The 16,330-nt window shown below is 44.3% G+C and overlaps 1 protein-coding gene across 5 annotated transcripts in view; it reads left to right on the forward strand.

Annotated features, from left to right (window-relative positions):
• The window catches only part of LOC132392954 (anion exchange protein 3-like), a 183,181-nt gene that overhangs the window by 95,050 nt on the left and 71,801 nt on the right, over positions 1 to 16,330 (forward strand). For all 5 annotated transcript variants that reach the window (XR_009511696.1, XM_059967578.1, XM_059967577.1 and 2 more), the window contains exons 7-10: positions 2,651 to 2,787; positions 4,539 to 4,719; positions 6,469 to 6,604; positions 8,614 to 8,803. Coding sequence is in view for 4 of the 5 variants with exons in the window: in XM_059967578.1 (XP_059823561.1) it covers positions 2,651 to 2,787; positions 4,539 to 4,719; positions 6,469 to 6,604; positions 8,614 to 8,803 (644 nt within the window). In the remaining variant the exon portion in view is untranslated. The remainder of the gene's footprint in view (positions 1 to 2,650; positions 2,788 to 4,538; positions 4,720 to 6,468; positions 6,605 to 8,613; positions 8,804 to 16,330) is intronic.

A 16,330-nucleotide genomic window follows, 5' to 3' on the forward strand; every position in this document is an offset into this window, starting at 1 on the left:
CTGATAGCAACAATACACTTGAACACTAGGGGTGTTACAAAAACATAGACCATAACAGCACAGTACAATACAGATAGAGGTGTACAAGATGATAAGGTTTATATCAACTGGACAGCCAGAGACTTTGTTCCAGGGCAGAAATGGCAAATATGAGAGAGCAGAAGTAGAATTTTTACACTGCCAGGGGTAGTGGTAGAGAGTTTTATTAGGAAAAATTAAGAAACTCCTGTATACAGTAGGCATATGGATTATAGAAAACTGGAGAGTTATGCAGGAGGGAGGGTTAAATTGATCCCTCAATTTAGGTTAAAATGTTGGCACAACATTGTGGGCCAAAGGGCTTTTGCTATGCTATAGTGTTCTATGTTCTATAAATTTTCTTTAAACTTTGTTAATATTGGTTAACTGGAGGAGCTGGTTTATTATTGTCTCATGCACTGAGTTACAGTGGAAAAAATTTTTTGCATACCAGCCATTTCATTACAACAATGCATTGAGGTAGAGCAAGAGAAAACAATAACAGAATGCAGAATAATGAGTTACAGTTACAGAGAAAGTGAAGTGCAGGTGGACAACAAGATGCAAGGTCATAATGAGGTAGATTGTGAGGTCAAGAATCCATCTTACTGCACTAGGGGACTGTTCAATTGTCTTATGACGGGATAGACCCTGTCCTTGAACATAGTGGTATGTGCTTTCAGACTTTTGCATCTTCTGCTGATGGGAGAGGGGAGACGAGAGAATGGGGTGGGTGGGGGTAGTTGATTATGCTGTCAGTTTTACCAAGGTAATGAGAGGTGTGGACAGTGTCTGTAGAAGGGATACTGATTTCCGTGTGGTGTAAATCTGTATGCAAAACTTTCTGCAGTTTTGTTGTGGTCACAGACAGAGCAATTGCCATAACAAATTGTTATGATACTGAATAGGATATTTTCTATGGTGCATTAATAAAAATTGCTGATGGTCGAAGGGGACATACCAAATTCCTTCAGCCTCCTGAGGAAGCAGAGGTTTTCTTAGCTGTGATGTCTACATGGTTGGACCAGGACAGGCTGCTGGAGATGTTTATTTGTAGGAACTTGAAGCTCTGAACCTTTTTGACTTCAGCACCATTGATGAGCGTGTGCACCACATCCATTTGTCCATCTAAGAGTCTCTGAAAACTCCCCAATGTCTGCCTCTACCACCACCCCAGCAGCACATTGCTTGCTCTGTGTGTAAAAAAATAACTTACCCCTGACATCCCCGCTATACTTTCTTCCAACCACCGTAAAATTATACCCCAGTTCTGTATGCCACTTCCACCCTGGAAAAAAGTCTCTGGCTATCCACTCGATCTATGACTCTTATCTCTTGTAAACCTCTATAAAATCACCACTCTTCCTCCTACACTCCAAAGAGAAAAGCCCTAGCTCACACAACCTATTCTCATAAAACATGCTGGCTAATCCAGGCAGTATCCTGGTACATCTCCTCTGCACCCTCTATAAAGTGAACAGAATTGAACACAAAATTCCAAGTATGGTTAAACCAGAGTTTCATAGAGATGCAATATTACCTTGTGGCTTTTGAACTCAATCCCCTCACTAATGAAGGTCTATATACCACACACCTTCTTAATAACTATGTCAATCTGTACAGCAAATTTAAGGGATATTTGGACATGGATGGCAAGATCCCTCTGTTCGTCTACACAGTTAGGAATCCTGCCATTAATCCTGTATTCAACTTTCTGAGTTTAACTCCATCTGCCACTTCTCAGCCCAGCTCTGCATCCTATCAATGTCTTGTTGTAACCTACGGCAACCTTCTACACTGCACTTTCCTCCCACATCCCAAAGACTTGTCAATTGGTTGAGTTCATTGGCCACTGTCAATTGTACCCCCATAAGATATATTAGAAAACATGTCTTATGAGGAAAGGTTGAGCAAGCACTCTTTGGTGTGAAAGAGGATGAGGGGCGACTTGATAGTGATGTACAAAATTATGAAATCCATAGAGAGAGTGGACAGTCAGCACTTCTTTCTCAGGGGAGCAATGGCCAAAACCAGTGAATGTCCACTTTAGTATGAGCAGAGATAAGTTTAAAGGAGATGACAGAGTTAAGTTTATTACACAGAGTGGTGGGTATGTGGAACACCCAACTGGGGGTGGAGGTAGAGGCTGATACATGGGGGATATAGAGAGATATGGATGATAGAAAAATGTAGGGTTATAGGCTGGGAAGGATTAGATTAACTGTGTTGGCATAACATCATAAACCAAAGGGCCATACTGTTCTATGTATTATGTATGGAGGTAAATGGCAGAATCTGAGGGCTGTGTGTAGTAGGTTAGGGGTGGGTGAGTTTCCATGCTTATTATGTCACAGCATGGAAACAGGCCTTTTGGCCCAACCAGTCCACAACAAATATATGTGCTAATCCCATTTGGCCATATCCCTTCAAATTTTTCTATCACATGCATGGCCAAGTCTCCTTTAAGGAGAATGGGGGTAGAACAAAACAGGGTCCGTGTAGGACTCTAGTAAATGGGCGGTGGACAGGTGGTTGCTGGTCAGGGTGGAGGTTGGCTGAAGGGCCTGTTTCTGAGCAGACTGACTTCATGTTTCTGAGCAGACTGACTTCATGTTTCTCTCTTCACCCATAGGCCACAGGTTTGAGGACAACCCTGGAGTTCGTCGGCATCTGGTCAAGAAACCTTCAAGAGGGCAAATGAGTAAAAAGGGTAGCAAGATGCCAGTGCCCAGTGTGAAGAAGATTCAGCAAGACCGGAAGCCCCACGAGGTAGGGAGCACCATACTGCACTCCGCAACATTTTCTCGAATTCACAAGGGTGTTGATACGATGAATGGCTTCAGTCTTTTCCCCAGAGTAGAGGAGTGCAAAGCTAAAGTGTACAGGATTAACAGCAACACACAAAATGTTGGTGAACTCAGCAAGCCAAGCAGCATTCTTGGAGAGGAATACAGTCAATCTTTCATTAATACTAGAAAGGAAAGGGACAGAGGTCAGAATAAGAAGGTGGTGGGAGGGGGAGGAGTACAAGCTGGAAGGTGGAAAAGAGCTGAAGAAGAAGGAGAGTGGACCATGGAAGAAAGGAAAGGAGGAGGATCACCAAAGGGAGATGATGGGCAGGTGAGAAGTGCTGAGAGGGAAATCAGAATGAGGAGTAGAAAAAGAGAGAAAAGGGAGGGGTGAGAAATTACCATTAGTTCAAGAAATCAACCAGCATGCCATCAAGTTAGAGGCTACCCAGTCCGAATATGAGATGTTACTCCTCCAACCTGAGTGTGGCCTTATCATGATGGTAGAGGAGGCCATAGATCGACATGTCAAGTGGGAATGGGAAGTTGAATTGAAATGGGTGGCCACTAGGAGATCCTGCCTTTTGTTTCTGTCTGGAAAAAGGTGCTCAACAAAGCTGTCCTCCCCAGTCTACATTGGGTCACATCAACGTAGAGGGTGCTGCACTGGGAGAACCAGGTACAGTAGATGACGCTGACAGACTCACAGGTGAACAGTTGGCTCACCCAGAAGGACTGTTTAGGGCCCTGATGGTGGTGAGAGATGAGGTGTAGGAGCAGGTGTAGCACATGTGCCCCTTGCTAGGTGGGATGAGTGGGACTAACATAGATCCTCACAGAAAACTGAGAGTGGCGGGAGGGACAGATGCATTTTGTGCTCTAATCCCAACATTACAGAGAATGATGTGCTAGATATGGAGGTTTCTGGGTTGGTTGGTAAGCTGGATACAGACAGAGGCTTGTGGGTACAGGATTAATGTGAGATGGGAAAGATTTAAAGTGGACTCGAGAGGCAAGCTTTTCCACACAGGGGGTTTGTGGGTATGTGTGGAACAAGTTGACAGAGGAGATGGTAGAGTTGGGTGTATCATTACAACATCTAAAAGATATTTGGACAGGAAAAGTTTCGAGGGATATGGGCCAAATACAGACAAATGGAAGTAGCCCAGGAAGGAAGCTTGGTCAGAATCAGATTCAGGGTCAATATCACTGGCATTGGTCATGAAATTTGAGGCAGTTGTACAGTAATATAAAAATAAATAATTATTACAATAAAAATAAATGAATAAATAGTGCAAAAGAGGAATAACAAGATATGGATTATGGACCATTCAGAAACCTGATGGCAGAGAGGAAGAAGCTGTTCTAAAACATTGAGTATGTGTCTTCAGGCTCCTCTGCCTCCTCTCTGACGATAGTAATGAGAAGAGGGTATGTCCCAGATGGTGTTGGTTCTTAATGATGAATGAACCTTTTGAAGTAATGTTCAGTAGTGGAGGCTAGTGCCCAGGTGGACTTGGCTGACTGAGTCTACAACTCTTTGCAGCCTCTTACAATCCCATGCCTCCGTAGCAGATGGTGATGGGCCATACCAACTCAGACGAGTTGGGCGAAGAGGCTTGCTCCTGTGCTGCAGAACTTTGACCTGCCTGGCCAATTTAGAGAGTGGGGAGGTGGGTTCATTGCTTTCCACCCCCTTATCCACAGCCCTGTCTCCGTGCCTTTGTGCAGGTCTTTGTCGAGCTGAACGAGCTGGTAGTGGGCAAGAACAATGAGATGACCTGGCAGGAGACAGCACGGTGGATCAAGTTCGAGGAGGACGTGGAGTCAGAGACAGACCGGTGGGGGAAGCCGCACGTGGCCTCATTGACCTTCCGGAGTCTACTGGAGCTGAGGAAGACCATCGCTCAAGGTCAGCCCCAACTCACTGACTTAGCCAACCCTTCCATCATAAGGCCACTCCATCATCAAGGTCATTGAGTCAACAGGAGTCAGAATCCAAATCAGGTTTACTATTCTGGACTTAGATGATGTGAAATTTGATTTGATAAAGACAAAGGTTAGCTTTGTGTGTCACATGTCCCTCGAAATGCACCATTCGTGTCAACAACCAACACAGTCCAAGACTGTGCTTGGTCAGCTGGCAAGTGTTATCATGCTTCTGGTACCAAAATAGCATGCCACAACTCACCAACCCCAACCGCAAACCGTGTCTTTGGAATGTGGGACGAAACTGGAGTACACCCAGAGAAAACACACACAACATGGGATGAGCATACAAACTCCTTACAGACAGTGGTGGAAAGTGACTCCGATTGCTGACACTTTAAAGCATGAAGCTACTGTGATGTGTCACTATTGTGTTGTTATTCTGCAAAAGCAATGCAGTGCAAAGATAAAGTGTTACTATAAATTGCAAAATAAATAGTGCAAAGAAAAGGATTAGTGAGGTAGTGTTCACGGGTTCATGAACTGTCCAGAAATCTGATGGTGGAGAGGAAGAAGCTGGTACTAGGAAGTTGAGTGTGTGCCATCAGGCTCATTTACCTCCTTGCAATGGTAGTTATGAGAAGAGGGCATGTCCTGGATGGCGAGGGTCCTCAGTGATGAATGCTGCCTTCTTGAGGCACCAAGAGTTGAAGATGTCCTCGATGCTCCCAACATCAATGTATATTAACAGGACAGTATGGTAGCATAGTAGTGAGCATACCACTTTGAGTTCAATTCCCACTGCTGTCTGTAAGGAGTTTCTATGTTTTCCTTGTCACCGTGTGGGTTTTCTCCAAGCATTCTGGTTTCTTCCCACATTCCCTCGGGATCAATAAAATATGTCTGTCTGTCTGTCTGTCAAAGATGTGCAGGTTAGGGTGAGTGAGTTGTGGGCATACTAATTCAGTGCATAAAGCATGGTGATACTTACAGGCTGCCCCCAACACATCTTTGGATTGTCTTGGCTGCTGATGCAAACGATGCAATTCACCATATGTTTTGATGTACATGTGACAAATAAAGCTAATCTTTAATGCCCTACAGTGCCAGTGGCCCAGGTTCAATTACCACTGCTGTCTGTAAGGAGTTTGTACTATATATTCTCCCTGTGACTGCGTGGGTTTCCTCCAAGTGCTGTGGTTTCCTCCCATATTCCTAAGATGTATAGGTTAGGGTTAGTAAGTTGTAGGTATGCTACATTGGTGCAGAAAGCATGGCAATGCTTATGGGCTGTTCCCAACTGCTCAACCTTAGACTGGTTTGGTCATTGGTGCAAAACAAAATCTTTCACTGTGGGTGTCGGGAAATGTAGAGGAGCTTGACCCAAAAGCAGAGCAGCAGAGATGATTAAGCAGTGAGCGATAACTTTAATAACAAACTGCCAAGCAACAAGCCACAAAGGGCCACCAAACAAGAGAGAACAGATATAAGGCAACAAGGCTGGTTAGGAGCAACTGGTTGAGGCTGGCAAGTTCAATGGGCAAACAAGGACTGTGGATGAGAGCTGAGTTCTAATAGACAGCAGGTGATGATTTGGAAATGAGTAGCAGGTGACTCTTGTTAGTTGGATGGAGATTAGGAGCTGCCTACCTGTGTAGGCCTGACAGTGTGTTTTGATGCACATGTAACAAATAAAGCTCATCTGGTATAATCTGATCCATGACTGTCACAGGGGCAGTGCTGTTGGACCTGGAGCAGAAGACTTTACCTGGAATTGCTCATCTCGTGGTGGAAACCATGGTCATCACGGACCAGATCAAAGCCGAGGACAGAACTAACGTACTGAAAGCCTTACTGGTCAAACACAGGTACGAGTATGGGACACATTGACTGCACTTGGAGCTGAGTCCATGAGCATTGAGGGAATCTAAACAAGAGGTTCAGGGGATTATATGTAGAATGACAGATCCGCAGCGTGGGCTCTAATCCAGATTTATAAAGAGGGAGTGGGTTACATGCTGGGATTTAATCCAAGGGGGTTTTAAATATAGAATAACAGATCTGGAGGTTTTATATACAAGATAGATCCTGGGAAGGGGTTACAGGCTGAGATCTAATCCAGGGGTTCTGGTTCATTTATATGTAGAAAAGCAGATTCTCAGGAATGGGTTATAGTCTGGGATCAACAATTCAGATTCCCAAGAGTGGGTTATAAGCTGATCAAACCCGTGGTTTCAGGGGGTTTGCATAGAATAACACATAACTGGATGTTAGTTTCATGTTGAGATCTAATTGATGTTTTCAGGGGCTTTCTCTTAAGAATACTAGATCCCAGGAGTGTTATGGGCTGGGATCTAACCAAAGTGTTAGGGGAATTATATATAGAATACAGATCCCCATATAGGTTAGAGGCAGTAATCTTATTGAATGTTTCATGATGGAATTAATTATAAAACAACAATGGTTGGGTATGAGTTACAGGCTGGAATTGATGTGTTATTGGCATTTATGTAAAAGATTATGGATGCCCAAACTGGAACCTAATCAAGGGGTTCAGAAGGATGAGAGTTAAGTGAACCTTAGGATGATCTTACAGGACTCAACAGACTGGATATGGGGAGGATGTCTCCCTGGCTGCAAAGTTTAGAACCAGGATACCATAAGACACTGGAGCAGAATTAGGCCCGTCGAGTCTGCTTTACCACACGATTATGATTTATTTTCTCTCTCAACCCCATTCTCCCGCCTTTTCTCCGTAACCTTTGACGCTCTTACTAAACAAGAACATATTGACCCCTGCTTTAAATATAGCAAAAGACTTACCTCTTCAGCCATCTGTGACGATGAATTCCACAGATTCACTACACACTGGCTGAAGAAATTCCTGCACAACTCATCTCTTCTATTCTGAGGCCGTGCCTTTTGGTCCTAGACTCCACAAATATAGGAAACATTTTCTCTACATCCACTCTATCTAGGCCATTCAATATTCAGTTGCAATGAGATCCCCCCTCATTCTTTTAAACTCCAGTGAGTACAGTCCCAGCATGATCAAACACTCCTCATACGATAACCTTTTCATTCCTGGGATCACTCTCATGAACCACCTCTGAGCCTCTCCACTGCCAGCACATCCTTTCTTCAGTAAGGGACACAAAACTGCTCACAGTACTCCAAGAGCAGTCTGACCAATGCCTTATAAAGAGTCAGTATTAACATTTACAGAATAAAGGACAGCCCATTTAGGACCAAGGAGATTCTTTTTTTTCATTCAGAGGGCAATGAATCTTTGGGATTTACTAACCCAGTGATTGGCGGAGATACAGATATTAAGTTTATTCAAACAGAGGTTGATAGTTTTTTGACATTAGAGAGTCAAGGGAGATGAGAATAGTGCAGGAAGATGGTGATGAGGTAGAAGATCCATGAATTCTAATGGATGGCAGAGCACACTTGTATACAGCTAAAAGATTCAGATGTATATTAAAATATACAGTGAAATGCATTGCTTTGGTTAGTGACTAACACAACACAAGAATGTACCGAGGGCAACCCACAAATGTTGCCACACATTCTGGCACCAACAACAAGTCCCTATCCCATCCCTTCCACCAACACACACAGGTCTCCAACTCCAGGACAAACCATTTCCAGGTCTCCAGTCCTTGGTCCCAGAGTCTCAGATACATAGATATCGCGCATTTAACCTTGGACTTCACCCCAGGACTTGCTGTTCATGGGCTTTACCTTTGGCCTCAACTTCTGGACTCTCATGGAGCTTTGAACCCTAACACCCAGGCCCTCATTACTCCTTCATGTCACCTTCAGCCCCTATGTGCCCTTGAGCCTCTAATCTAAACTACCACCTCTGTTCCAGCCACCCGAATGATGAAAAGGAGGGAAGTTTCTTCCCTCGGTCTGGAAATTCTAACACGTCCTCTGTCCTGACTGGCTACCAAGTTCACCAAGAGGACAATCTCTTCAAAGACCCCTTCGTCACCGTGCCGCTTATGGGAGAGGAGTATGACAAGACTCAGGACCCCAAAAACATGGAGGCCGACACACAGGTGAGTCCATCCTGTGATTTTTGGAAAGGGAGTGGACGCAGTGAAAGAAGAGATGGTGGTATAGTGGGCAGTGAATAGACAGGATGGGCTCAGGAGTATGTTTCTGTGCTGCAGTGATCCAGGACTCTATGATGAAGGTTATCTCAGATTATAAGGACCTAGATGGACTGGGGAATGGGCCAATGAATGTCAGATAATTTTATTTTTAAGAAATGATTTATTCATTTACGGATGTGGGCATTGCCAGCTAAGCCAGCAATTACTGCCCCTCCCTGGTTGCCCTTGAGAAGGTGCTGATGAGCTGTCTTCTTGAACCGCTACAGTCCCTGAGGTGAAGGTACACTCACAGTGCTGTTAGAGAGGGAATTCCATGATTTTGACCCAGCAACAATGAAGGAATGGCGATATGTTTCCAAGTCAGAATGATGAGTGACTTGGAGGGGGATACTTGATGGTGCTCCCAAGTATCTGCTTTTCTTGTCCTTCTAGATGGTAGTGGTCGTGGGTGTGGAAGGTGCTGCCTTAGGAACTTTGGTGTGTTGTTGTAGTGCATCTTGTAGATAGTACACACTGCTGCAACTGTTCATTGATGATGGAGGGACTGGATGCTTGTGGAAGGGGTACCAATTGAGTGGGCTGCCTTGTACTGGCTGGTGTCGAGCTTCTGGAGTGTTGATGGAGCTACACTCATCCAGGCGAGTGATGAGTATTCCATTACACTCCTGACCTGAGCCTTGTAGATGGTGGACAGGCTTTGGGGAGTCAGGAGGCAAGTTACATGCTGCAGGATTCCTAGCCTTTGACCTTCTCTGGTAACCATGGAGTTTATATTGGTGGACCAGTTCAGTTTCCTATCAATGGTAACCCCCAGGATGTTGATGGTAGGGGATTCATTGATAGTGATGCCACTGAATATCAAGGGACAATGGTTAGTGTCTCTCATGTTGTAGATGGTCATTGCCTGGCACTTGCGTGGCTCAAACATCACTTGCCACTTGTCAGCCCAAGCCTGGATATTGTCCAGGTCCTGCTGCATTTGGGTATGAATTGCTTCACTATCTGAGGAATCAGGAATGGTGCAGAACATTGAGCAGTCATCTGCAAACATCCCCACTTCTGACCTTATGATGAAAGGAGGGTCATTGATGAAGCAACTGAAATGATTGGTTCTAGGACACTTCCCTGAGGAACTCCTGCAGTGATGTCCTGAGGATGGGATGATTGACCTCTACCACCACAACCATCTTTCTTCGTGTAAGGTATGATTCCAACCAGTGTAGGGTTTTCCCCCTAAGTCCCATTAACTCCATTTTAGCTAGGGCGCCTTGATGTCATACTCGGTCAAATGCTGCCTTGATGCTGAGGGTTATCACTGTCACCTCACCTCTAGTATTTAGCTCTTTGGTTGATGTTTGGACCAAGGAGACGATGAGGTCAGGATCTGAGTGACCTTGATGGAACCTAAACTGGGCATCCATAAGCAGGTTATTGCCAAGTAGGTACTGCATGATAGCTCTGTTGATGACTCCTTCCATTACTTTGTTGATGATTGAGAGTAGGCTGATAGGCCAGTAATTGGCTGGGTTAGACGTCCTCTTTCTTCTGTACAGGACGTGTCTGGGGAATTTTCCACATTGCCGGGTAGATGCCAGTGTTGGGAGCTGTACTGGAACAGTTTGGCTAGTGGTGCGGCAAGTTCTGGAGCACAAGTCTTCAGGACTATTATCGGGATTTTGTCTGGGCCCATAGTCTTTACAGTATCCAGTACTTTCGGCCATTTATTGATATCACATGGATCGAATCGGATACTGACATCTGGGATGTTGGAGACTTCTGGAGGCCGAGCTGGATGATCTACTTGGCATTTCTGACTGAAGATTGTTGCAAATGCCTCAGCCTTATCTTTTGCACAAGTATGCAAGGATATTATACCAATAGCATTATACCAAGAAATAACTTGCACAGTAAGGGTTAGGGCCCTGGATAGTGTTAAGGAACAGTGAGACCCTAAGATACAAGTACATAGTTCCCTGAAAGTGGAAACACAGGTGGTGAAGAAGCTATTTGGTACACAACCTTCATCATTTGGAGCACTGAATACAAGAGTTGAAATGTCATGTTACAGCTATATGAGATATTAGGACCATAAAACATTGGAGCAGAATTAGACCATTCAGCCCATTGAGTCTGCTCTGCTATTCTATCATGGCTGATTTATTATCACTCTCAACCCCATTCTCCAGCCTTCTCCACCTAACCTAAAGGATCATTCTCGTGAATGGTCTTTGGACCCTCTCCAAAGCTAGCACATCCTTTCTTTGATAAGGGACCCATAATGGCTGACAATATTCCAAATGTAGTCTGTCCAATGCCTTACAAACCCTGAGCATTATATCCTTGTTTTCATATTCTAGTTGTTGGTGGGGTATTTAGTGCAGTTCTGTTGTCTAGCTGTAAGAGGAATTCATTAAGTTGGAAAGTTTACAGAGATGGTTCACAGGAATATTACTGGCCTTGGAGGGCCTGAGTTATCAGACAGACTGGACAGGCTGGGAATATTTTCCCTGGAAGAGGAGGCTGAGGGGCGAGAAGATTGAGGGGAGATCTCAGTGAAATATCGAATAATGAAAGGCCATGATGAGTGGATGTGCAGAGGATATTTCCTATGTGGGGTAGTCTAGGACCAGAGGGCACAGACTCAGAACTGAAGCACAACCATTTAGATCAGAGAGGAGGAACCATTTCTTTAGCCAGATGGTGTAGATTCTGTGGACTTCTTTGCCATAGGTAGCTGTGGTGGCTGAGTCATTGGGTATATTTAAGGCTTGATAGGCTGATAGGTTCTTGATTAGTAAGGGCATCAAAGGTTAGAAGGAGAGGGCAGGAAAATAGGGTTGAGAGGGATAATAAATCAGCCATGAGGGAATGGTGGAGGACTCGAAGGACTGAACTGCCCAATTCTGCTGCTACGCCTTATGCTGACCTAGAGGTTCATATAATCATGAGGGTCTTTTTCCCAGGATGGAGACCAAAACTAGAGGGCATAGCCTTAAGGTGAGAGGGGAAAGATTTAAAAGGGAGCAACTTAATCACTTGTTTTTTTGGGATTAGGGGTGATGGGAAATGGAAGATTAGTATGGATACGATGGGCCAAAGGGCTCGTTTTCCTGCTATACAATAGAATAATATTGTTACATAAAAATTTAACAAAGTTGTTGGCACGATGAGGTTCAGCTGCTTCCAATGGCAGGAATGTCTTTGACCCAAGGACTTGAATCAAAAGGGTTTGCTAAATAGATAAATTGGTTTATTATTGTCACATATATTGAGGGACTAGTACCTCCTGCTTGATGGTAGTAGTAAGAAAGGGTCTTCGATGCCACACTTAGTGCTCATAAAAAACCCTGAATCATTAGCTGAGGGAGGATGGGAGGAGAGAATCAAGAGGAGGTTCCCTCACTGACCTGTTGCCATTGGTTAATGAGCTTACTATTGTCACAGTGAGATACAGTGTAAAGCTTGTCTTGTATTAGATGGATACTCTACTGATCCCAAAGGAAATTACGGTGTCACAGTAGCATTACAAGTGCACAGACATACACATATTAGAAGAGAAGAAAGAAAGAATAAAAAATAAGTTACTTGAAACAGTCTAACAAGAGAGGTCATCACTTCACTGGCTATAGGGTTGACTCAGTAAACAGGAAGGGAGCCAATACCGATCCCTGTGGGCCCCAGTGCGGCTTACAGCCATGTCTGACACACAGCTCTGAAGCTGCACAAACTGTGGTCTGCCAGTCAGGTAGTCCATTATCCAGGATACAATGGAAGTGTCAACCACCACTGCACGGAGCTTTCCCCCAGCAATGAGGGCTGTATGGTATTGAGAAATCGAACAACATGATCCTCACAGTGCTACCCTGCTTATCCAAATGGGAGTAGGCTTTGTTTTGCAGGTTGTGAACAGCATCATCGACTCCAAAGTGCTCCTGGTAGGCAAACTGCGAGGACTGATCTGACCAAAGGTCGGAGGTGAGCCAGGACCAGTGTCTCTAGGGTCAGGGCCACTGGACAGTAGTCATTCAAAAGTTTCATTACAAGTCATTCATTAACAGAGCATCAAGGTAGTACAAGGCAAAACTTTAATAGAAAGCAGAATAAAGTGTTGTAGTTAGAGGAAGTGCAGTGTTGTCAGACAATAAGGTGAACGGTCATAATTAGGTAGTCTGAGGTCAAGAGTCCATCTTAACATCCTAGGGGACTGCTCAATAGGTTTATAACAGTGGGGTAGAAGCTGTCCTTGAGCTACATACTTTCAGGATTTTGTATCTTCTATTTGATTGTGGTGGAGGGGGGGGGGAGAAGAGGAGAAGCCAGAATCTACAGGGTGAGTGGGGTCTTTGATTATGCTTTACCGAGTCAGCAAGAAGAGAAGACTGAGTGCATGGAGGGGAGGCTGGTTCCTGTGATGTGCTGAGCTGTGTCAAAAACTCTAATTTCTTGCAGCCATAGACAGAGCAGTTGCTACACAAGCCGTGATGCTTTCTGTGGGTGATTGATAAAAGTTTTTGAGGGTCAATAGGGACATGAACCTGAGGGGAGAGGAACAGTTCTCCTGCAGAGAGAGGAGAGATGAAGGCATAGTGGACAGTGAAGAAGGTCATCTAATATTTCATCAGGACCTAGATGAACTGGGGAAATGGGCCAAGGAATGGCAGATGGAATTTAATTGGAACATGATGTCCAAAGGGCAGTAGAGGCAGATTGAACAAGAGGGTTTAGAGAAAGTGCAGAATGTGAGTTGGGATTAACCAGACAGATAGTTCAAAGATGGTCTGATTGCCCTTCCTATCATTTCATAACCTCCATGGAGCTGGGCAGTGAGGCAACTGGTAGAGCTGCTGGTAGACACAGCTGGTAGAGCCGCTGCCTCACATCTCTAGACAACCAGGTTCGATCCAACTTTGGGCGCTGTCGGTGTGGAGTTTGCATGTTCTCTGTGACTACTTGGGTTTCCCCTGAGCCCTCTAGTTTCCTCCCATATTTGAAGGAAGTGTGGGTTAGTGGGTTAATTGGCCCCCAGTGTGTGGGTCAGTGATAAAATCTCAGGGGGAGTTGGTGGGATGTGGGGAGAATAAAATACTATTAGAGTCAAAGTATTGACTCCAGACAGGACCCCACCATCCTGGCCATGCACTCTGCCCATACCATCGGGCAGGAAGTTCACGAGCATTAGATCCCACAACACCAGGAACATTTATCACCCTACAACCATCAGGCCCCTGGAACTGGCATGGATAATGTCATGCATCACGACTCTGAAATGATTCTACAACCTATGGACTCACTTTCAAGGACTCTAGTAGTCATAAGGACATTCAAGGACTCTATTATTATATATACAGTGGATTCTGGTTAATTGGGGCACATTGGGACCAGTACATATTTGGCCCAATTAAGTGGCAGCACCAATTAGCCAAAGTTACGTAAAAATAAGACCATAAGACTATAAGATTATATAAGCAGAATTAGGCCATTTAGCCCATTGAGTCTGCTCCACCATTTCACCATGGCTGATCTATTTCCCACTTAGCCCCAATCTCTGCCTTCTCCCTGTATCCCTTCATGCCCTGACTAATCAAAAATCTGTCAACCTCTGCCTTAAATATACCCGATGACTTGGCCTCCACAACCACCTGTGGCAACAAATTCCACAGATTCACAAATTCCTCATCTCCTTTCTAAATGGACATCCTTCTATTCTGAGGGTGTCTCCTCTGGTCTTAGCCTCTCCCACCATAGGAAACATCGTCTCCACATCCACTCCATCAAGACCTTTCACCATTCAATAGATCCCTCCTCATTCTTCCAAATTCCAGTGAGGACAGGCCCAGAGCCACCAAACGCTCCTCATAAGATGAGCTTTTCAATTCTGATACCATTTTTGTGAACCTCCTTTGAACTCTCTCCAATGTCAGCATACCCTTTCCAAGATAAGGAGTCCAAAACTACTCATAATACTCCAAGTGAGGCCTCACCTGTACCTTATAAAGCTTTAACATTACATCTTTCTTTTATATTCCAGTCCTCTCAAAATAAATGCCTTATAGATAGTTAAAAGACATAACAAAGACAAACCAGCATTTAACTGAGTAGCAAATTGTGCATTTAAATGAAATACATAACAAATTGGAACACTACTAATAGTACTACAGCATTATTAAACTGATAGTTCCTAATAGTCATTGACAGAAGAAATCATTGCTGCTGTGTTCTTTTGATTGTCTGTAAATGAACAAAATCAGTGCAGACACTTAATGCAGATAATGTCTTCTTGCACAAGGTCAAAATAATATTAATAACTATCAAAAATTACTGCCTTTTGGATGTGTCCATTGTCCAAATTGATAACATAACACATGCACACATGACAGATGCTCTTCTAAAACTGCTTGCTCAGTATTGTCTGATGGCTGTTTTGGCATCTCCAAACCTAAATGCTTGAAACCACAGTGAACAATACCGACAAGAGAAAATCTGCAGATGCTGGAAATCCAAGGAACACACATAAAATGCTGGGGGAACTCAGCAGGCCAGGCCAGGCAGCATCTAGGAAAACTGTACAGTCGACATTTCAGCCCAAAATCTTTTTCCTGGATGCTGCCTGGTCTGCTGAGTTCCTCCAGCACTTGGTGTGAGCAATACAGTTCTACATTGTCGTACTGCTTATTTTTCACCAACCATCAGTGACATTTGAACACAAACACATGCAACTGACTCTATTTTAAAACTGTTCGCTCTAAGCAGGGTGTTGATTCTAATAGCCAGACTAGTGCACGGGACTGACGCTAGTTTTGACTGCTTCAAAAGGGCAACAATTATATCAGTGCCCAAAAAGAGCAGGGTGAGCTGCCTTAATGACTATCATTCAGTAGCACATATCTACAGTGATGAAATGCTTTGAGAATCAACTCCTGCCTCATCTAGAATCTAGACCCACTGCAATTTGCCTTTCACCGCAGTAGGTCTACGGTGGATGCGATCTCATTGGCTCTCAACAAGGCCTTGGATCACCTGGTCAATATAAATACTTACATCAGGATGCTGTTTATTGACTATAGCTCAGCATTTAACACCATCATTCTCACAGTTCTGATCAAAAAGCTCCATAACTTGGGGCTCTGGAACTGGATCCTCGACTTCCTAATCGGAAGACCACAATCTGTGCTGACTGGAAACAACATCTCTACTTCACTGACACACTTCAGGGATGTGTGCTTAGCCCATTCCTCTAATCTCTCTACACCCATGACTGTGTGGCTAGGCATGTTTCAAGTGCCATCTATAGAGTTACTGATGATACAACCATTTTTGGCAGAGTCTCTGATGGTGACGGGAGGGCATACAGGAGTGAAGTACACCAGCTAGTTGAATGGTGTCGCAGCATCAACCTTGCACTCAATGTCAGTAAGACCAAGGAATTGACTGAGGACTTTAGAAAGGGTAAGATGAGTTGACACACACCAG

This window comes from Hypanus sabinus, chromosome 4 (genome assembly GCF_030144855.1).
Source record: "Hypanus sabinus isolate sHypSab1 chromosome 4, sHypSab1.hap1, whole genome shotgun sequence".
Taxonomy (NCBI): domain Eukaryota; kingdom Metazoa; phylum Chordata; class Chondrichthyes; order Myliobatiformes; family Dasyatidae; genus Hypanus; species Hypanus sabinus.